The following is a 24,467-nucleotide window of genomic DNA, read 5'->3' on the forward strand; positions in this document are numbered from 1 at the left end:
TGCTGGTACTGCAACTCGTGCACGCATCTCGTTAATTTCTGAGGACCTGTTCAGAGGATGCATGAAATGAATGCTGGGAATGCATGGCAGCCATAATGCGTGAAGTATAAACAAGCCCTTAAAGTCAAGATTCATTAAAATATCAGCATTGCATCTTTGGACGATTACAAGACTTTCCTTATGCTTCGTATACAAGAAAGTAAAAAAGTAAAAGCTAATGAACATAAATGGAAACAAACAACATCTGTCCATTAACTAATTGAGAATTCTGGCGAAACCTTAAATGAGGTTCATCTAGTTAGACACATTGCTCCAAGATCATTCACTCTTTTAGACATTGTCATATGCAAAAAAACATTTCTCCTCATTTTAACTGTCATGATGCACTGTGGTGCAAAACACAGAAGTCAAGGTAGACACAACTAGTGTTCAGTTGTCATCATTCAGACACAACACCTTTAAATTTTTCATGCGTTTCTAATCTTGTAGAGCAGGGAATGTGTGATTAGAACAGGAAATATAAAACAGATGAAAGTGCAAGTGCCTTAGGAGGATCACATTTTGAGAACAAAGAATGGATGCCAACCTCCTGAGAGGTAGAGGAAAAGTCTTTACGAGAAGTGGTGGAGTAAAGAGAAGAGGAGGAAGAGGAAGAAAAAAATTAGCAACCATTTCAGGTAAAATTTGAGCAACAGTCATCGTCATTCCAGGAATAAGAACATGGTCTGTGAGGGAATCATCAAACAGAGTTCAGCCCCAATTGAGCACATTTTCAGTGGCCTCCAGAATATTTAGAGAAGAGAACATGTAGTTGTCTTTTTGGTCCTTGAAATTTTATGATATTTCAGCACATCAATCTATCAATGAAATAAGAGACAGAAAATGATCATGACTTATATTGGGGAAGATTGATATTGGAAGATGGACATCTGAGAGTGGAAGGTATTGTATGTTCTCACAACAGCTACAGGCAGCCATTGTTGATATTGTTTGTCCAAGCAATGTGATTTAATTGTGTGAAATACAGTATCAAATTATTGAGGACAAAATATCTTTTGAAGCAATTGACAGTGTCAGCCTTTCCACCAATGACCATGCCCATCAGAGCAAAAGGATGCTAGAATGGATAGACTGGTATTCCAGCCAGGATGAATTGTGTACACTTACCAAGCTTGGGAGGCCAACATAATGACTGATATAGAAGAAACAAACACCAAGACTGGCATTCCGGCAGCAGTGGATGGGAGTTCCGTACCCAGCTGGGATGGCAATATACAGGGAGGACAAAATTGATTTAGCATGCCATCTTGGATGGGTAATGGTCCCTTTTCCATTCAGGGGGCTACATATATGGGATAGTGAGAGAGTGCCTCCCATGTGTAGGTCATTCCTCCCATACACTAGGTGGCAGCATCACTTATGGTGAACCTCACTATGGACACCCGTATGGGAGTAATGATCCTGTAAGACTGCACTCCTGGGATCCGTAGGTGCTGCCAGGTGGAACTGTCAGGGAGAGAAGGCTCAGATTATGCCTGACCCAGAAGTGCTTCCCAGGGGCAAGGGTTTGACGTTGGAAGTACTTTAGGGTTGGGTTTAAAAGGAAGCTCTCTACTTCATTCAGTAAGTCTAAATTGGGTGGAGAGATGGACAACACTCTCCTGGTGGGAATGGAGAAGAGAAAGGAAAGAAAAGCAGCTTGTTAAAGGTACACTGTTGAATAAAAATACTTGCTTGAACCTCAGGATTTATATCTGTGGAATTGTGCCGTTGTGGTGTTGGGTCATATGGTGGGGGAGGCCCCTGGAGAGACCTGGAAAGCCCGTGAGTAGTAAGGGTTCATTGGGGACAACTGGGGAGGCCCCTGTCCAGAAGACTTTCAACTCCGACCTCTGAAAGAGCTTTTCCGGCATACTGGGGGAGGTTGGAGACACAGAGTCCGAATGGGCCTGGTTCAAAGCCTCCATTGCGGAAGCAGCTGCAAAGACCTGTGGCCTGAAGGTCATAGGTGTCTTGAGATGGCAATCTCAGGACCCAAAGGTGGACACCAGAGGTGAGGGATGCCATCGGTCTTAAAAAGAAGGCCTTCCATGCACGGTTAGCACGGGAAATACCCAAAGCAGCAATGAGGTACTGACAGGTTGAAAGGGCTGCGGCCTTCGTGATTTGGGAAGCAAAAACACGGGTGTGGGAGGAGATCAGAGAGACAATAGTAAGTGACTATCAATCGGACTCAAAGCGCTTCTGGCAAACCATCAGCTGACTCAGAAAGGGAAGGCAGGGTGGGGAAGTGTTGACCCAGACTGAGGATGTTGTCTGGAGATGGAAGAAACACTTTGAAGAGCTCCTGATCCCAATGGACATGACTAAGGTAGTTAAGCAACACGACAGTGGCAAAGCCCCGTGAGTGGATAAGATCCTCCCAGAAATGCTGAAGACTCTGGACATTGTTGGAATGTCATGGATGACATGCCTTAACAATGCTGCATGGTTAAACAGGGAAAAGGAAGGTGTGTTCCAACTTTTAGGTGATTACACTCCATAGCCTCCCAAGTCATGGTAGCTCAGATCCAGAAGGAGCAATGTGGATTCTGTCCAGGTGAAGGAATGGTGAACCAGATCCTAAACCTCATGGGGGTTCTGGAAGGTGCATTGTAGTATGTTCAATTGGTCTACATGTGTTTTGTGGACTTAGAGAAGATGTATTACCTTGAGGGATTCTGAGGGGGGTGTTAAGAGAGTATGGGGTTTCATAGTGCCTAACAAACGGTTATTCGGTCCCCGTTTAATCACAGTGAGAGCTTTGGGACTCTGCTGGGGCTGTGCATTGTCTCCCATTCTGTTTGTGATTTTCATGGACAGGATATCAAGGCAAAGCCAGGTAGGAGAGAGGGTGCAGTTCAGTGTCCATTAGAATTGTGTCACCGCTTTTTGCAGATGACATGGTCCTGTTGGCTTCATCTATCTGTAAATTCCAGCATGTACTGGGATGGTTTGCAACCGAGTGTGAAGCGACAGGAATGAGGATCAGCACCTCCAAACATGAGGCCATGGTCCTCAATAGGAAAAAGGTGGACTGTCCTCTCCGAGTGGGAAATGAGTTTCTGCCTCAAATGGAGAAGTTTAAGTACCTTGGAAAAAAGAGATGGTGAGATTGACAGAATGATTGGATAGGAGAGCAGTTATGAAGTCACTATACTGATCAGATTTAAGCCCCTGTGACTTTTTCCTTTGGGGATACCTAAAGGAAAAGGTTTTCAAACATCGATCTTGATCTCTTGAGGATTTGAAGGAAAGGATCAGACAGGACATCGACGCCATTTCACTTGAGATGACCCACAGAGTGATGGAGATCTTCTGGGAATGTCTTCAGTAATGTATTGCCAACAACAGCCACCATTCATCTGATATGATTTCTAAAACCCATTAAAACAAAACTGGTTTTTATGTACTTTCCAGAAATATATACATTTTTTTAGATAGCTTTGTTCATTTTTTTATACCCCTTCAAAATGTGGGATATCTTTATGCTCCACCCTGTAATTCAAGCAGTTTTGCCAAGCTTCATGTCTGTATTACTGACATAAAGAACTGGACGTCCTTTAATTTCCTTCAACTAAATTCAGATAAAATAGAAGTATGGGTGAGTGACAAAAATGCTAATCTGGTTAAAGGTTCCATGGGAAACATAGGTGTTGTTTTCGACTCTAGGCTAAACTTTGAGTTTCATCTCCAAAAACTGGATCAGTCTTGTTTTTACAAACATTATTGCTAAAGTTACATCCATTCTGGGCTTCAGGGACACTGAGAAATTAATTCATGCTTTAATTACTTTGTGGCTGGATTATTGTAACTCATTGCTCTTAGCTCTTAGCAAAACCAGTCTGTCCAGGCTGCAAACGGTGCAAAAGGCTGCAGCAACACTCCTCATGAGGTCTATGTCCAGTGCTCATATCACCCCAGTTTTAACCTCATTACATTGGCTGCAAGTTAGTTACAGTATAGAATCCAGTTTAAGATCCCACTTTTAACCTACAAAGATCTGAATGGTCTGGCTCTAGTATAAATTAAAGGACGTTGAATGTTTACCATATTAGATCACCTGACTACATTTTGCTCCCAGCACTCTTTCTCCTATACATGCTTCCTCAATAATGCATAATTTTGCATTTCTTTGCTGTACAGAAGACAGATCTTTTTAATCGCCACTGTGACAGTAGGGGGCGCTATCGCTCCCTTGAACCCTCAGGTACCACGCCAGACACCAGGTCAAAGTGCAATAATTCTTTGTTTTATTATATTAATTATGTGCACCAAGCACCCTCCACTCTACAGTACACTATTCTTGAACCAAACAATAATCAATCCAATAAAGCACAATCCTCCACTTCTAGACGCGTTGCCCTCCTACCACCCAGCTCAACTCGCCATCTGGGAGCTGCCACAGTCCTTTATACTCCCTGACCTGGAGGTGTTCCTGCCCAACAGTCCACAAGTCCTTATTCCTTCCGGGTCAGGGTTGAATTTCTTCTTGGGATTAATAAAGTATCTATCTATCTATCTATCTAAATAGTCTTTATCTTCACATCGTTTCTTCCTGTTATGGGATTATGACGCACTTCCGGGTTATAGGGCATAAATGAGTCCATTGGCCTCCCGACAGCGACTCCCGTTGGTCCCCAAGGTATCCAGCAGGACTGTGCATAAAAACTACATAGTCCATGAGGCCCTGCTGGAATTTGGGGCCCGTCCATGCTGTTGGGAGAGCTCCTCCTGGTGGCCTGGGGGTGAGGGCCGGAATATGAAGCCGGCCATCCATCACACCATCCACAAGAGACAGTAGAGGAGGAAAAAGTGTTGATGGAGACACATAAAGATCTGTTATTAAAATAAGATTTGAACTGGGCTAAAACTGCATCCTTAATACTTACCCAGTGCTCCAAATAATTTAACAGAAAACTTTGGTAAATCGTATCCAAGAAAAAAAAAAACAAAAAGAGATGCCTGGTGAGAATGAAGCTGCTTTTGTTAACCACGAGGAGTTCATTCCATAAATGCACAAGTCATCCAAAATGTGACTGGCAAACATTGTGGCTCGATGGCCTGGGTTCGCTCATGATTCATCTATTTTGAGGCAAAGTAGCTTTGACAGATGCTGACAGTGCTGCACATGGTGGCTGGTTTGTTGGTAAGGTTACTGGCTGAACCCTCAGTACTATTCATTGTAAAAACGTCATCACATTGTCAGGTGTCTTACATTTTTCCTGGATGCATAGAGCTCAGATGATCAGTGCTATAATGCCTTGTATGATCTTGAGCTCTCAGCATGCAGAAATCAACCAGTTATTCTTGAATAAAGGAGGCACAGTCTCAACATATTATGAAGGAAAGGCCAAAGTTGGATGTTCGAGGCATGCTAATGTACAGTACATGTGTTTACAAGGTGATTGTGACTTTTAAATGGTAAATTACATTGAAATATGTATACAGTACACCAGGTGTTTTTTTGTTTTTTTTTTCTGGTGCGTACATTTCCACTCTCAAATCGAGGCCCCAGGTCAATGGACTTTAGCAATGCCCAAAATGCTTTGAAGTGTTGTATCTGCACCATCTCAGGAGTACCGTGTCCATCTGACAGATCTCTAAGAAAGTTTCACTCTAGGAACAGAGACAGAAAAGAGTTTAGTGAATGAGACATTCCCCATTCTTACACATTTGACATTAGAAATGTTCTTATTGGTGAACACTGTATTAGCTTTAAGCCAGAAATAGTGTGACCTACAGTGCATCCGGAAAGTATTCACAGCGCATCACTTTTTCCACATTTTGTTATGTTACAGCCTTATTCCAAAATGGATTAAATTCATTTTTTCCCTCAGAATTCCACACACAACACCCCATAATGACAACGTGAAAAAAGTTTACTTGAGATTTTTGCAAATTTATTAAAAATAAAAAAAATTGAGAAAGCACATGCACATAAGTATTCACAGCCTTTGCCATGAAGCTCCAAATTGAGCTCAGGTGCATCCTGTTTCTCCTGATCATCCTTGAGATGTTTCTGCAGCTTAATTGAAGTCCGCCTGTGGTACATTCAGTTGATTGGACATGATTTGGAAAGGCACACACCTGCCTATAGAAGGTCCCTCAGTTGACAGTTCATGTCAGAGCAAAAACCAAGCATGAAGTCAAAGGAATTGTCTGTAGACCTCTGAGACAGGATTGTCTCAAGGCACAAATCTGGGGAAGGTTACAGAAAAATTTCTGCTGCTTTGAAGGTCCCAATGAGCACAGTGGCCTCCATCATCCATAAATGGAAGAAGTTCGAAACCACTAGGACTCTTCCTAGAGCTGGCCGGCCATCTAAACTGAGCAATCGGGTGAGAAGGGCCTTAGTCAGGGAGGTGACCAAGAACCCGATGGTCACTCTGTCAGAGCTCCAGAGGTCCTCTGTGGAGAGAGGAGAACCTTCCAGAAGGACAACCATCTCTGCAGCAATCCACCAATCAGGCCTGTATGGTAGAGTGGCCAGATGGAAGCCACTCCTTAGTAAAAGGCACATGGCAGCCCGCCTGGAGTTTACCAAAAGGCACCTGAAGGACTCTCAGACCATGAGAAACAAAATTCTCTGGTCTGATGAGACAAAGATTGAACTCTTTGGTGTGAATGCCAGGCGTCACGTTTGTAGGAAACCAGGCATCGCTCATCACCAGGCCAATACCATCCTTACAGTAAAGCATGGTGGTGGCAGCATCATGCTGTGGGGATGTTTTTCAGCGGCAGGAACTGAGAGACTAGTCAGGATAAAGGGAAAGATGACTGCAGCAATGTACAGAGGCATCCTGGATGAAAACCTACTCCAGAGCGCTCTTGACCTCAGACTGGGGCGACGGTTCATCTTTCAGCAGGCCAATGACCCTCAGCACACAGCCAAGATATCAAAGGAGTGGCTTCAGGACAACTCTGTGAATGTCCTTGAGTGGCCCAGCCAGAGCCCAGACTTGAATCTGATTGAACATCTCTGGAGAGATCTTAAAATGGCTGTACACCGACGCTTCCCAACCAACCTGATGGCGCTTGAGAGGTGCTGCAAAGAGGAAAGGACGAAACTGGCCAAGGATAGGTGTGCCAAGCTTGTGGCATCATATTCAAAAAGACTTGAGGCTGTAATTGCTGCCAAAGGTGCATCGACAAAGTATTGAGCAAAGGCTGTGAATACTTCTGTACATGTGATTTCTCAGTTTTTTATTTTTAATAAATTAGCAAAAACCTCAAGTAAACTTTTTTCACGTTGTCATTATGGGGTGTTGTGTGTAGAATTCTGAGGAAAAAAATGAATTTAATCAATTTTGGAATAAGGCTGTAACATAACAAAATGTGAAAAAAGTGATGTGCTGTGAATACTTTCCAGATGCACTGTATGTAAGAGTTCTACTTTTGACTTGTCTGTCCACAGAACATTTTTCCACTAGGTCTGGGGATCATCCAGCTGTCTCTTTGCAAATTCAACACAATCATCAATGCTAGTGTTAAACAGCAGAGCTTTCCACCTTGCTACTTTCTTATGAATCCAAGTTTTATTCAGACTTTCCTATCATAGAGTTATGACCGTTGACCTTACCAGAGGCTAACCAGGCTTGTTGTTCTTTAGATGTTCTTCATGGATCCTCTGTGACCGCCTGAATAAGTTGTCATTGTGCCCTTGGGGTAATTTTGGCAGATGGTCCTTTCCTGAGCAGATTCAGTACTACGCCAAGTGTTCTCCATTTGGAGATGACGGCTCTCACTGTAGTGTGGTGGGGTCCCAGAGCCTTAGAAATGGGTTTGTGCCCCTTTTCCTGACTGGTACGTTACTTAAAAACAAATTTTTTCTGTTCTGTAATTTCCATTGACCGAGACACGGTGTTCTACTAGAAACCTTGTGCTGACTACTCTCATCGTAAGAGTCAATATATGTTCATGTTTAGAGGACAATGAACTGGCTGCAGTCAGGTCTGGATATGTTTAGTTAGCGGAATCTAATTATCAATTAACTTTGGTCAGTTGTTGGAGTGAGTAACCAAGGATGCAATCACCTTTTTACATGGGTAATATAGGTGTTGAATAAATTAATTACTCACATATATTAAGTACAACTTAGAAATGGTGTTATATGTTTACTCCGGTTCTCTTTAGAGTGTAAAGAGCTGAAGCCATTCATTAGGACAAACACACAAAAATATCAGGAGAGCAGGAAGGAGGAAAAACTCTTTTATAGTACTGTGTGAATCTTTACACAGTGTACTCCCTATTAATTACATACTTTAAAGGTCTCATCTAATCAGTAATTGGTTGATATGCTATGATGTTTGCATTAGTCAGTCAGAGAAACTCTGCGAATAAAGCTGTCAAGCACACACAGAAACTCACCCACAGCTACAAAGGCTACTCATCAAAGCTGTGAATTTATGTGGTTTCCCACCTCCAGCTCATCCACCCACTTTCTAAACCTGACCTTCTGGAGATGAGTCACATCAGGCACAAGGCCGGCACGGTCTCTGGACTGGGTGAACACACACACCGGTCAGGGGCTAATTTAGCATCACCGATCCAACTAACCTTCATGTCACTGAACTGTAAGTGGGGAGGAAACCCACACAGACACGGGGAGAACAAGCAAACTCAGTGCAGGGAGCTCCCTAGACTTTGAACTCTGGTCTACTTGTTGAGAGGCAGCAGTGCCACCACTGCACCAACCCCAACATCTTATTATGTGTTTAAATGAATTCATGGCCTACTGGGCACAAGTTCTTGTGGTGGGCTTAAAGTCAGGACTTTACAGGGACAGCCTAAATAGATTTAACCCCTAACACCTTTAGTGGGGCTGACCGGTGCTCTCCTGATGCTGTTTTGTCGGTGGGCACTGGGATTTTATCTGGAAGACTTGTGCCCTTTCAAGCCTCTGAAGGCTTAGATTTGTTTGTTTTGTTTTTGTAAGTTACATTCATTTTTAGTCTTTTAATTGCAATGTTAGACAACTGTCACTTACTCTCTTTGTGAATAATTTAGGAAGATATTGGAACATAAATATAAATTAAGTTCATGCTCATTCTACAGGAGCAATGCATCATCCTCTTGCAATGTCTACAAATCAATTGTGAGAAAATGTATAAATAAAAACACTTGTATGTCTTAGCAATGAACTGCAATGACACAGAACTTTCCTCACATCGCTGCATTAAACTATGAGCTTGATGCTTTTACTAATATCTCAGCGATTTATGCCCCCAATAAGAAAAATCAATAAATTTGAAATATTCCCAATTAAGTGTTTCAAAGTCCCTTAAATATCAAAGCATAATGAATACAGATTACTGCCTCAATCATTTTTTGTTTTTAGGCATTTGTATAAAACTACAGTACAAGTAATAAGTATATTTCCATTTCCAGTATCCAGCTGTAGCATTTCGTGCCACTACACAACTGCCAAGATGTCGTCCAGCCCATGGAAAAAGCAGCTGGGATATGGAGGCCTTGAAATCAAAAGATGGAAAGATTCTGTAATCACATTAAAAGGCCCAGGCACACATCTCCTGTTGAATGCTCAGGGCCAGTTGGACGAGGTCTGCAGGAGTGCGACTGTGCCCATTATAACTGGTCGTGGACCCCCGAGATGCTGCTCACAGGAGTTTTTGCGTGCTTCTCCTCTATTGTCAGCAGGCCATATAGTTTAACAATTAATTAATTGACAGGTACTGCGGTGGCCTGGCGCCCTGCCCGGGGTTTGTTCCTGCCTTGCACCCTGTGTTGGCTGGGATTGGCTCCAGCAGACCCCTGTGACCCTGTAGTTAGGATATAGTGGGTTGGATAAATGACAGGTATCATTGGGTTCCCTTTATTTTAATCACTTTAAAACCAATTTGTTTTATTGGTTTTGACCAAATCTGTATCTTTAAGTGTGCTTATTATGTCACTAGCAATGTGTAAAGTGCTAACTACCTATTTTCTCACTTGGGGTTTTTTTTTTTTTTTCTTCATCTGGGAGGCTTTATCGATAGCCTCAGGAGAGTTCTATCTATCCTCAACAACAGCAGAATCCTGAAACAAGAGCAAAATAATGTCCCTTTGTGTTCAAATTCTAAACAAAAACATCCCTGCCAGACTTTCAACAACTTTCCTGCTAATGAAATATACTGTAGAGAATGATGCTGTGCCATTTGAACTGGAACGACGTTGGTGTCATACTGTCACAGGAATCAAATTTGAATGGGCAAGTTGTTGTCACCGAGTTCACACGCGAGAGTCTGCGCCGATGGTAAAGAGCACAGCAGCTCTCTTCTCGATGGGACACGACTATGCAAACGCACCTGCTCGGGGTCAGCATATAAAACTCAACGTAACTGCAATGTGATGACATTTATGTTTTCTGTCTAACACTAATCAACCATAAGTCTAAATGCTGTATGCCCACATCTTTCATGTCAGCAACTTAATAACTCACATAACAAATATGACAAATCCTTTGGAAACCAATGGGAAGATAAATACTGATAACTGTCCAAACAGAGTGACCTAAAGTTAAATATAAGAAAAAATAAAACCAAGTTAGCTGAAGCAATCAAAAAAAAAATCATCCTAGCATAATAGAGCTAACAAACTTACCTTAGTAATGATATAGGAATTACCCTATGAATATTTGACTGATTTTGTTCACCTTTATTGCTTTTGTTGTTTATTTCTTTTCAACAATATTTTTTACACCGCAAAAATCAATTACTGGAAGCCGAAGTAAAGAAATGGAACGAGAACGATCCATTGCTGGCTAACGAAACAGGAAGCAGATTTATTAGTTGATGAGGTGCTTCCAAATTTTACAAAAAGAGCTGATTGCATTTTACCTGTCACAGCTCTACAGTTCCACACAGAACTAAACTGAATTAAACTGTATTTTTCCCAAAAAAATAAAATAACCAAACAGCATAAAAAATACCAAAAAACAAAAGAAGCTGCAACGTACCACTCTTTTAGCATTGTTTCGGTGAAAACAAAGGCAAAAATGATGCTCGTTCACAACTAGAACTAAACACTTAAGTGGGACTACAGGCCACACAGCCTTCGCAGCAGCATAAACACATTACAGAAAGTACGCATGGTGCAGCTTTCGGGTGTTGTCGCAGGCCAAGTTAACTGTTTTGTGAGGCAGGACATTTTTAGAATTTCATCAAAAGACAAATAAATATATATTATGAAATATTCTTTTTGCAAGTTAAATATTAAGCAAAAAGTATTCAGCAATTGTAGTCACAGAGAACATTTCTCTGATTTAAAGCAATTCTGAAAATCTGCCATTGCTTTTTAAACTTGGAGTTTTTAAAATTTCAAAAGTGTACACAAAATGTTCATCACAACTTTACAACACCACATGTTTATAACATTACTTGCTGTATATATATTACAGATCAACATTTTTATTTAGCTTTTAAAGCAAATCCAACATTCATTCTGGACTCTTTGAGGCATACAGCCTGTTGAATGCAATGAGAGCCCCTTACTTAAGATCTAAGGTACAATGCACTTCAGCAGTGAATTCATACGGGTTAAGATCATATCATTACCTTTACGAGCATACAATGGGTCTTATGACATCAAATGAATTTCTCAGATGCATTTCTAGAATTTGCTGGTGTGTTACTGCATGCGAGGAGACACATAGCCACTCATTCCCACAGATTGCCAGCCTGCCAAAATTAGCAAATTCATTCATTAGAGAGACAAACTTCTTCACTTTCTAAGCAAAAGAAAAAAATCATTTGTTAGTGCTAAAAACAAACCTTGTAGAATACACATCTATGAAGACGCAGAGTTCTTCTGTGTAATTGCAGTTCATTGTTTGCCATACAGCAAGTGGTGTTTTTCTGCAGATAAAGGCTCTGCAACAGCTGTATAGCTTCTGTAGAATACGTACTACTACAATGATTGTCTCCTTTTTAAGTATTGTGATTCCTAGTCATTGAGTTTGTCACATTTGCAAACTACAGTTGATCTCATTGACAGACCATGCCAATTTACAAAGACTATAAATTGCTGCTTTTGTCATCTGCAACAACTGCATGTTGACAATGCTCATCCCTTTTTCTGACAACCAAACACGTTTGACTGACATAAATGGTGCGTTATGAGGGGTTAATAATTACAGCAAGCGCAATGCAATCTCTGTCCTTTCTTTTTTCCATTTTGTCGTGATCACACAGACAAACCCCTCTTCTATTCGTCAGAAAAAATTCCACATTCCTAACTCCTCATCACTGCATTCTATTCTTTATACTTCTGGAGGGGCATTTATTGATTGTCAGCTCTCTTGCACACAGAACCCACCTCTGCAACTAAGGCAAAATCAATCCCTTTTGATTCTGTCAGAGCAAGTCATGGACTAGTTGGACTGAGTCACTGGGTATGTCAGACTACTCGACTCATCTATGGGAGCATGCCATCGACTGCCTCCAACTGACTAAGATTATGTAAGTGAAGGCCACAAATGAAAAGGCTGTGTCACATTCCAGCAGTTAACACACTCTAAAACTTCACTATAGGGCCTTCCATAGCATACAAAACAAGTCATTCTTTAAGAGCACAAATTGCACTTTTTAAAGGTTACTATTGTCTCACATACAGAATACAGTGAAATTCTTACATGCATGTTTTAGTTATGTCACCAGACTCCAGCACCATAATTAGGGATTATAACTACCTTACCTTAAAAGGTTGGTCTTAAGATACAATATAACAAGCAACAGGAAAAGGCCTTTAAAGATGTAGCTTCTAAATTGACAACTGCATAATGTTTTTGACATTTTTTGCAAAATGTGCTATGGATCACAATTAGAAACGTGCAGTGCAGCAAACAGAAATATCCAAAGGACTACAGGTGCCGGTCATAAAATTAGAATATCATGACAAAGTTGATTTACATGTATTTCAGTAATTCCATTCAAAAAGTGAAACTTGCATATTAGATTCCTTCATTACACACAGACTGATGTATTTCAAATGTTTTATTTCTTTTAATTTTGATGATTATAACTGACAACTAATGAAAGTCCCAAATTCAGCATTTCGGAAAATTAGAATATAAATTAAGACCAATGCAAAAAAAGGATTTTTAGAAATGTTGGCCAACTGAAAGGTATGAACATGAAAAGTATGAGCATGTACAGCACTCAATATTTAGTTGGGGCTCCTTTGGCCTGGATTACTGCAGCAATGCGGCGTGGCATGGAGTCGATCAGTCTGTGGCACTGCTCAGGTGTTACGAGAGCCCATGTTGCTCTGATAGTGGCCTTCAGCTCTTCTGAATTGTTGGGTCTGGCGTATTGCATCTTCCTCTTCACAATACCCCATAGATTTTCTATGGGGTTAAGGTCAGGCGAGTTTGCTGGCCAATCAAGAACAGGGATACCAAGCTCCTTAAACCAGGTACTGGTAGCTTTGGCACTGTGTGCAGGTGCCAGGCCCTGTTGGAAAATGAAATCTGCATCTCCATAAAGTTCGTTAGCAGCAGGAAGCATGAAGTGCTCTAAAACATCCTGGTAGACGGCTGCGTTGACCTTGGACTTCAGAAAACACAATGGACCAACACCAGCAGATGACATGGCACCCCAAACCATCACTGACAGTGGAAACTTTACACTGGACCTCAATCAACGTGGATTCTGTGCCTCTTCTCTCTTCCTCCAGACTCTGGGACTTTGATTTCCAAAGGAAATGCAAAATTTACTTCCATCAGAGAACATAACTTTGGACCACTCAGCAGCAGTTTTGTCTTTAGTCCATGCGAGACGCTTCTGACGCTGTCTCTTGTTCAAGAGTGGCTTGACACAAGGAATGCGACAGCTGAAACCCTTGTCTTGCATACGTCTGTGCGTGGTGGTTCTTGAAGCACTGACTCCAGCTGCAGTCCACTCTTTGTGAATCTCCCCCACAGTTTTGAATGGGTTTTGTTTCACAATCCTCTCAAGGGTGCGGTTATCCCTATTGCTTGTACACTTTTTTCTACCACATCTTGTCCTTCCCTTCGCCTCTCTATTAATGTGCTTGGACACAGAGCTCTGTGAACAGCCAGCCTCTTTAGCAATGACCTTTTGGGTCTTGCCCTCCTTGTGCAAGGTGTCATTGGTCGTCTTTTGGACAACTGTCAAGTCAGCAGTCTTCCCCATGATTGTGTAGCCTACAGAACTCGACTGAGAGACCATTTAAAGGCTTTTGCAGGTGTTTTGAGTTAATTAGCTGATTAGAGTGTGGCATCAGGTGTCTTCAATATTGAACCTTTTCACAATATTCTAATTTTCCAAGATACTGAATTTGGGACTTTCATTAGTTGTCAGTTATAATCATCAAAATTTAAAGAAATAAACATTTGAAATACATCTGTCTGTGTGTAATGAATGAATCTAATATACAAGTTTCACTTTTTGAATGGAATTACTGAAATAAATCAACTTTGTCATGATATTCTAATTTTATGACCGGCACCTGTATTAGGTAACAAGCATGTTACTGATAATGTTTACTATTGGTGAGCCAATAGGCTGAGCACCTATATGATGGACTTGAGTAATTTTGCACTTAAACTTTAAGGGGGATTTAAGCGAGAATCAGATAAATTATACTTTCTAAGAGAATCAGAAAAAGGTCCTTAATGTCATCACAAATCTGATGCCATAGTTTCAGTGTTAATTAGAGAGTCAACCTTAACCACCAAAATGGCAAGATTACAGAATTATCAAAAAACATTTTCTATACCCCATGGCAAAACAAAGAACGTCCCAATATTATCCCTTATTATACAAAACAGCTATTATAAGATTGCATTTTTCAGCGTTTTACACAGTTTGTCCACGCCTAATGTTTTAAATAAGAAACCTTTAATACATTTACTGGCGTGAAATCTGTACCAAAAGAAGGGACTGACAAATGATCTCTAACAGAACTTCGGAACAGATCACCCAAAAGTGAAGGAGTAAAATGAAAATGCTGAGTGCAATGGAAACCAGCTACTTCTTCCTTTCCAATTTTTTAAACATCTGTAAAAGGCTTAAAAGCAATCAGGCAAAGTCAGAGAAATCCAAACCAGCTTAAGAGTTTTCTTTTTTTTTAAAACCGGAACATAAGAACCTCAAAAGCCAGATTTTCCACCTTTGCTGTAATTGTAAGCAGCATACTTAAAACCCTGTTATGCTGAAAATACACACTAGCTCTTGTCACATTCATAATGTTTATGTGCAAACATACTTAAAACTGCTGATTAAGGAAAAGAGAAGAAGCAATTATAAAAATTGAGCTACATTTAATAAAAAGACACAAGGCAAACATGATATATTTCAGCATTTTACTTTTTTTTTTTAAATAAAAAACATCTGAATGGGCACTACAAATAAATTGGCAAAGCTCACTGGCCCCTGGAGATTTAAATTTATTTTAACCTGAGAAAAATGACAGTATATATCGGACTAAAACCTCTTTTGTAAAGAAGCCATTATCAATTTCCTGAGATTTGATCCAAACCTTTCATTTATTATATTTAATTAATCATGGAATTTTAAATGAATACAAGGCAGGCTAACACAAAAATCAAGGCAGTGCCCACCTGGACACTGAAAACCTTGGTCATTTATGGTTGAGTTTAACACAGTATGGTATTGACCCAACTATCACATTTTCTTTTCTATCTCATGTTGCAGAGGGTTAAACAAGCAAAGATGTTCCAAACTGGTACAGGGGTATAAATGGAGACAAAGGAAGAGAAGAATTTCTACCAAACAAAATGAAATACAGGGCAAAGGACAGAGGAATAAATCACTTTTAATATTTGACTAAAAAAAAAACAAAAAAAAAAAAAAAAAAAAGGATAACGTAAAAGAAAAATTAAAAACAAAAATTGCATTTTTGGTATAGATTGTACAGCAGGAAATTTAGAGTACTTTGTGTTGCTCGTAGCCCTTTATTAGCCACTACAGTATTAGGTTCTCTGTTGTACAAATGTTGGCAGTAGCTACCTATACTGCTTTATTTATATACTCTAACAGAATACAGGATAACTTATAAATGCTTTTACCTTTTCCATTTTTAAATAAAAGTAAGCTTTCACTCATGTTTTTTTATTTGTATTTTACATTCTGCAAAACTAACCTTTAAGCAGAGTACATGTGCACAAGTCTGCAAAGAGTGCAAACATAAGAAATAATATGGTTTATCAGATTTTGCCCAGGAAATAGGTCACCTGGAGAGCACAAACCACTGCATCTCCTGTCTAGTGCTCCATATACAGGATATGCCTACTATTCAGAATCTGATCCAGCCATTCTCAATCCACATAAGAAATCTCTTTCAATGAACACAAGGGAGCTAAATTAAAAAAAAAAAAAAAAAGAAAGATTCAAACACATGACGTAGGGTAAAGAGATCATATATATATATTATATATATACAATATATATATATATTATATATATATATAAAATATTGAATAGGTATTTATACGCTGTAATGTTCCAACACACTTATAATGCTATCTGAACTTCTTTAATTGGGAAGGCTGGGTTCGGCATAGGAGTGAGGGAGACAGGCAGCAGGCGCAGATGGCTTCCTGAGTTAAGCAGGCCTCTCAATGGACGACCAGAGCTCCAGCCGCATAACTCACTGAGCTGTCTTGCCAGTTTCTGCATTGACTTGACTGGGCATAGTTCAGGAAAGAAAAATTCATATCCACTCCATTCTTCTTTAGTTCAGCTACAGCCTAAAAAGATGGACACAGTAAGCAACATGCAGACTTGAAGAATGTGGCAATATTAAACAACTGAACTGCTCCAATGTAGAGAATGGTAAAAAGAACCTGTGATTTAAACATATTTGATCAACAAGCCATGTCAGCAGTGCAAAATATTGCCTCACCAGTGTTTTTTTTTTTTTTAAATTACCCACATTTAAAGAACCTTTCACTTTCTCCCATTATGCAAACAACACTGTTAAGTGCTTTTATTAAAAACCATCCAAAAACAAACTGCAATTAGTGTAACGATTCAAATCAATCTTCAATAAATAATCTGATAAAACCAAAGTGAATGTGGAGGTTAAATTCTAAATAAAGATATCAAAAAACAAGGTTAAAACACAAGGGAAAATGTACTGCTTTTAAAGCCATGAGCCTCACTGCTGCTTTCTAAAATCCAATTTTTCCCCGGCTGACCCTCTTTGGGGTACCCTATGTTGCCAGTCTCTCAGCATGTACAGGGTGCTGCACCAAGCTGTACTCCCTCCGATTCCATCTGCCATTCCCCAGCCTTGTGAGGGAGTCCTCCTGGAGTTATTGATTGCACCTGCTCCCACACTGCTCAGCAGAAGCAACCCTCAGCCCCCCCTCAAGTATCGGCCACACGCTCCTTCCCCAAGGCTCACTTTCCCGTCCACCTACTACCCTCTGTGTTGCAGTGGCTCCATACTATTCCTGCCCTTCTCTCCCTTCTTTAACCTTGTTGTCTTTTTGTTCCATTTTTTTTTCTTCTCTCCTCTCTGCTGTGTAGGCTCCTTTTATTCTACCTATTTGGGGGCAGATGTGGTTCTTTGCCCACTCCGAGGTGTAAACAAGGTACCTGACTGATCCACTTGCATTTGCACGTGTATGTGCAATCAGCAAGCACCCCAATTAACCCTGGGGTGAAGCACACCCACACCCAATCAGAGCCTGTATACTTCTCAGGACACTATTATTTAAAAACTGCACTGTGCCAAGGACCCCCCATCACATGTGCATGCATGAATAAAAGTGGCAACAATGTAAAAAATAACACATATAATCTTGTTCTTCACTTTCATGACTTTCCCACTGATCTTGCAGTTTCCTACAACAATCTAGAAAGGAACAGGCCTTTCAGCCCAACAAAGTTTGCCAGTCATATCCAGTTAATTCTTTCAAAATAACATCAACTCTAGATTTTAAGGTCCTTAAACTTCTACTTGTCTACCACGCTACTTGGTCACTTATTCTATGTATCTATGGTTCTATGTGTGAAGAAAAACTCCCTAATGTATGTCTGAAATTTACCCTTAACAAATTTTGTTCTTGCTGAACTCACTTTAAAGTAAAAGTCTCAAACCTCTGCACTGTTTCCCTCCATAATTTGAAACACCTCAAACATGTCTCTTATTAATCTCTCTTTGCTTAAGATGAAAAGGCTCAACACTTTTAATCTTTCCTCATAAAGCATTCTCAGCAGTCATTGAATCAGCCTAGTCACTCTTCTCCAGAATTTTTCTAGCACTGCTATGTCCTTGTAGCCTGGAGACCAAAACTGCACACAGTATTCCAGCTAACCAGCTTAAGCATAACTTCAACTGACCTGTACTCCACACATCAGGGCACTAAAATATAACCTAACATTCTGTTAGTCTTCTTAATGGCTTCTGAACAACTGTTTTGAAGTTTATAGTGATAAGTCCACCACAACTCCCGAGTCCTTCTCATACGCAGTACTTTCAAGTTTCAGACCTCCCCATTGTGTGTCCAAATCTAACATTTTTAACTTCCTACATGTAATACTTTAATGTATGTAAATGTAATCTGCCAGAAATCTGTCTAAGCCTGTTTGCTGTTCAATCAGTTCCCTCCATACTGATTTAATGGACTACATTATCTGCTAATCCACCTGGCCTGGAGTCATTTGCAAATTTAGCCAGCTTGTTATTAATAGTCTTATGCAAATCATTTATATATTAAAATTTTTTTCTATAATATCAAGACATTAACTTTACCAAATTTCTTTTTTTTTTTTTTTTATTAAATCATTACCAAATTTCAATCAAATCTGTCAAAGCATTTTTGAGATGTTGGGGTATTTGGTTCATCTATGGGGTGGGGGATGGGTGTTACCCCTAAAAATTTATATTTTGAAATTACCTTTATTTGTGGATATCTACTGGCCCAGATGTACCATCCTGACAATTTTCAACTTTTTTTTAACTTAACAGGATTTTGTTTTCGTTGATGAGTGAGTGAGCTTTGCATTATTACACACAAACACACACAAAAATCTTGCCTGAAGAAGAGGCCCGAGTTGCCTCGAAAGCTTGCATATCGCAATCTTTCTAGCTAGGAAATAAAAGGCATCATTTTCCTTGACTTCTCACTACATTCATAATGGCTAACATGGTACAACCTCCTAGTACTATTTAAAAGCAAGTAAATTAACTTATAGCAAATTTTATTCTGTACATATACAAACACTAAATGGCAATACAATAAAAAAATGGACAAGTTCTGAGCATGTAAGGATTTAGACCTTACATTCTTCTATGCTAGTCTGCTTTGCATAAAGGCAATTATTAGCAACCCAACACCTAGAAACATACAAAACAGTTCTTGTTGAAGTTTTTGGATGGCTCTACAGTGTGCTGTATACACAGCAGCAAACAAACAGCTGACACCTAAACACAGTTTAAATGTCTGGAAAAACAAGTTAGCTTTTGTTATTCATTTAAAAATTTTAGAAAGATAACAATCAAATGTACATATTTAAAATTACGTTTTACTTACATTTAATAAAACACCAATAGGATGACGTCCACAAATGGTGTTGTGGTATTTCTTTAAATAATTACTAAATAATACAGGATCTAGCTGTTCTATAATATTCATTCCCTAAATGGAAAAAAAGAAAAGAAATTATAAACAGATTTGTACTAACCATACATTTGGTTTATATTTTCAAGAACCAAATGTTAATGTATGTGTGGGAGTATCATGTTTGATTGTGAAACTAATACACATCAGAAGCAACTAATTAAAACCTTTACAAATCAGTAGCAATGGTAGTCACTTAAAAATAAAAACTTTTGCAATTAACATGGCTATTGGCAAAACTGATGACTGCAAATTAAATACTGCCTTCTACCGAGCTTAGAATGAAATTTAGAATTTGCATATTAAGATTTATATCGTCTCTTGAGCAATATGTATGAAGACTCGTTCACTTTTATGGCTGGCAGTATAGCGCACCATGCAAGTCCACCTCTGACTGTGTATCCTGTTGTTGAAGCCAGTCTATCACTTACCATTTTATCAAGGTTCTCAATAGATCTGTAGATTTCACCTTGTGATTCATCATAATATTGATAGCGGAACCTCTGTCCTACAAACAGAAATGTGTGGGAGAAGAAAAAGAAAAACATTGTAATCAGCAGCAGATATGCAAGCCCTACCATTGCAACTTTAAGTCAAAGAATGTCTTTTTGTTTAAGGGCAATTTTGCACCGGTTTATTATCAGCAGCATAATAAATGGGGTAGCCTGACTGGCAAACTAACAATTCTTTGGACTCCTCTAGTGTTCTCCCTCATCTACACTTTCCAATTCCAGATACAGAAAATGCATGTTGCATTTCAGGTGGAAAGGAACTTAACTTACTTTACTTTCATGAAGATTTCTTTATGATTTATAGTTCTTATTTTAAATTTACTTTTACGTCAAAACCAAGGGAAAGGACAAAGTAAATAAACATATGTATTACATATCCAGACATTCCTGCAAATCACCCTAAATATGTAGAAATATGTTTCTATATTCTTTGCACTTTTTAATAGCTACTTTTTTTTTTTTACTTTTCTATTAATTAAAATCAGAACCTGGAAGAAAACAGCTTCGAGACATTTTCAGGAAGCATCAAAGTTACAGGACACCATGGCTAATTTAATGACAAGACATACAGAAATTTCTCTCATATAGCACACGTGTCTATAAGCAACACAGTTGCATATTCCAGCATGAACACAAATGAATATGGTATACTGACAAAGTGTTAAATAATACTAAATAATGTTTTGCTTGTAGAGGTGAAAAACAGAAGGTTTGTAATGTGCTGTCTGATCCTTCTTATTTGGGTTGGGTGCACTATGTTTGCCATAGACAACGTTTGTGCTTAGAGCAATACACTAGTAATGCAAACTTCACATTATATTTCCATTAAACTAACATTTGCAACTTTCTTAATAAACAATTTAACGTGAAATTTCACATCAATGTACAACATAGTGCATTAAAGACCTGCCATGTACTAGCTAGCATTCCCAGCTCTTTCTAGAATTCTCTGGCTAGCTATTACAAGTAGAAATAACGCAAAGTGATTGGCGATATCAGAACCAGTGCATCTCAGATGATCAAACCTCAGCCCAGCAGAGTGAAAAATGAAGCATTCACTTCCCTACAAGTTCTGTTTACTAATTAAACATAAACAAAGAATGCTGTATCTGAATTAAGGCTAAACACATGACCTGGACTCTTCTATTGGTTTATTTTCTCAAGTGAATTTTATGATACTTATCTCTAAGACATAACTACTTGATATTATAAAGGAATCTGTTTTGTATCATGCGCTGGTAAGATTTTTTACATAAAATTATCTTCTGAAAGTTCTACGGTTGTAAACAGCAGGAAAACAAATTATACTTGATTTGCTTTCATCTCATAAAAGAAGCTGGTTTAGAATTGCAGGTCTTCCATTCTTACCCCAATGACAGAAATCTGATGAAATGACAAAAAGGTTGCTAGGATCAGCCAAGTATTTACTAAGAAGCTTCCCATACTCATGTTCCTTCGACTCACTCAATGCCCCAACCAAAACTGGGACAATGGAAAAATCGTCTTTATGGCTGTAAAAAGCAAACAGAATGAGTAAATCAAACATACTACATTGCATACAGAATGCCAATTGCCAACAATTAACAACAAGAACAATTTATTTCTTGTATAGCCCAAAAATCACACAAGCCCATTGGACTATTGGACTAACAGGCTATTTTCTTGACAGAAGCCTTGACTCTTTGACTCAGTAAGAAGACAAGATGAAAAAAAAAATACCCTTGTAGGAAAAAAAAAATGAAAGAAATTGTGGGAAAGGCAATTCAGAGAGAGACTGCTTTCCAGGTTGGATGAACATGCAATGGATGTTTAAAAAAAAAAAAAAAATGGGGTAAATAAAATACACAAAATATAACACAAATAATTCACTTCAGAGCACAGTGGCCAGTCTATCATTGGTGTAACCATACATCTACACAATAAAACTGGAAACAAACAACCAAACAGTCAAGTAAAATGACAACTGTGACTTACAAAGCAGTGACCTTACCTTTCCATAGTTTTAGCTGTATAAGGCAAATGCATTTCAATACTGTGCTCGTCTTCATCTGTCTGCAAGGACATGCGCTCGAACATTCCCGTTTTCCAGAGGTCAGCATAAACTGCAAAAACAATGGTGCAAAAAAAAAAAAAATTTCATATAAACAGTATGTTCAAACTTTGTGGACATGAGAGGTCAAAACCTTTTGGTCCTACTCTGGCAAGAAACAACTTTGGCCAGGACACCAGTCCTTTACTGTACATGCTCACATGCTCACCCAAACATTCAGTGTCTTGCAAAATATTCAGAGCCTAAATCCATTCTTTAATTGTACTGCATAAAAAAATCCACCAAAATTTTCTGATGTTTGTATTTCAAAAGCACTAGAACTTTAAATTTTTGTCCTTTTAAAAATGACATTTGATTTATATAAGAAAAAAAAAATTTGTATAAGTATTCAATCCCTGAGTTGTAAAACATGTAAGCGCACAAATGAGAAATGATTCCCTAACTACAACATAACTGTCTTACAATTGGCCAATACCAGTGAGTTATTAAAATAACTGCCACATTTCTGGATGAAAACCCCACAGTTAAAAGGTCATTATTCAGGATGTGACTAATCATAATTTTCAAAAATCTTTCATAGAGTATTCCAAAGAAATTTTAGATAAATTGCAGAACTCAATAAATTAGAAAAAGGGCACAAAAAATATTCAAATGTATGGCTCAACGAGGCATATTTGGCTCAATAACTCCATCATTAAAGTGAACAATATTGTGCATTTATTTCAGTAACAGAATATAAAATATACAATTACATCTGTATATTAATTTATTTGGCTGATGCCTTTATCCAAGGTGAGTTACATTTGAGATACAATTGGTTACATTTCTTTTGTTTTTCCAGTTATAGTGCAGACAGATGTGAAGGGATTTGCTCGTGCTCATACAATTTCAATAGCAGGATCTGAACCCACAACCTCAAGGCTGGAAGTCAAACACTTTATCCACTACGCGACACCATCACACTGATAACAGCAGGTTTAATAAAATACTGGTGTACACATCATGTAGTCACCCAACTATCATTTAAGTATCAAATTATATTTGCATCATTACCTAGTTAAAAAAAAAAATAGAAAAAAAAGCCTACTGAAGAGTAATATTTAACTGATGAAACAAATTCCATTTTCAAATATCACAAAATCATGGAGATTTAATTTTCCTAATCTTTCCTTTTTTCACTTGTGCAAACATCAATCAATCTCATTAGCTTTACATTTATCCACTGTTTCAGAACTCCAGTGAAACACCCATTTTACATTTTTAACTGTTTAGCCAAGTGATATAAACTTTGTTATTGTTTAGCCTGCATACTAGTCCAGAAGCAAAAGATTAACTGGTAGACTACATTACACTCACCAATGCACCTTTCAAATATATGATATGTGCTTTCACTGCATTTTGTAACATTTTAGGGATTATACTAATGAATATTAACTCAGCCTCAGCAAATGAATGACACAAATTTAACTTTTGCATATTTGTATTAATCAATGAAGTATACCATTTGCTTTGTGTATGTAAAGGATTTTGGTACAGTATAATAAATAGAGCAGCTCATTTCATTGCTAGCATAGGGAAGCCATGCCACTTCTGCTGATACTTGTCTTAATTTTTACTTACTCCAACTGTTCTTAACAATATCAGTGTGCACAGTCTTATATGCAAAACAGTTAATTTTAAATGCAACATTTCCCTTTCAATCATCAACTGTAAAAACTGGTTAGAAAATCGATGGATGCTTAAATGCACTTCTGGGGATGTGTTTGATGCAATACAATGGCACCATTCACTTTAAGAGTCTGTGTAGGACACATTATTAAAAAGCATTTTTCCACGCCATCATTTCGTTTACTCTTAAAACTTGACACTACAAATTGACCGATTAAGACTTCCTTGTGATCAGTCACATCACTGAACACACAAAGCATGCATGACACTATTTTTGTACCAACTCCATAATGGGATAAACAATGCAATAACAAAAGCCTGCATACACGCATTTTAGCTTTTTTTTTTATATATAAATAATAACCATAATCCCAACACCACCATGCTGAAATTCCCCTGCCTTCAACAAAAACATTTATTTATATAGCACATTTTCATACAATGTGGCTTCAAAGTGCTTTACAAAATGGAAACAAAATGAAGATGAAGACAAAGAAGAAATTCCAGGCATGACTTCTACATTTTTTTTTTGATGTGGTGAGCTATTTTTATATGTAGTTTGCATTCATATTTTACTCGTGTATTA

General features: G+C 38.6%; 1 protein-coding gene across 3 annotated transcripts in view; it reads right to left on the reverse strand.

The window, feature by feature from the left end:
* Positions 1-15,876: 15,876 nt before the first annotated feature.
* The window catches only part of memo1 (mediator of cell motility 1), a 33,248-nt gene continuing 24,657 nt past the window's right edge, over positions 15,877-24,467 (reverse strand). For all 3 annotated transcript variants that reach the window (XM_039738171.1, XM_039738173.1, XM_039738172.1), the window contains 5 exons: positions 22,154-22,265; positions 21,532-21,674; positions 20,083-20,159; positions 19,565-19,669; positions 15,877-16,771 (listed from right to left, as the gene is read on the reverse strand). In XM_039738171.1, the coding sequence (XP_039594105.1) occupies positions 16,640-16,771; positions 19,565-19,669; positions 20,083-20,159; positions 21,532-21,674; positions 22,154-22,265 (569 nt within the window). In that variant the 3' untranslated portion in view covers positions 15,877-16,639. The remainder of the gene's footprint in view (positions 16,772-19,564; positions 19,670-20,082; positions 20,160-21,531; positions 21,675-22,153; positions 22,266-24,467) is intronic.

Source organism: Polypterus senegalus, chromosome 16, assembly GCF_016835505.1.
Source record: "Polypterus senegalus isolate Bchr_013 chromosome 16, ASM1683550v1, whole genome shotgun sequence".
In the NCBI taxonomy this organism is placed as follows: Eukaryota; Metazoa; Chordata; class Cladistia; order Polypteriformes; family Polypteridae; genus Polypterus; species Polypterus senegalus.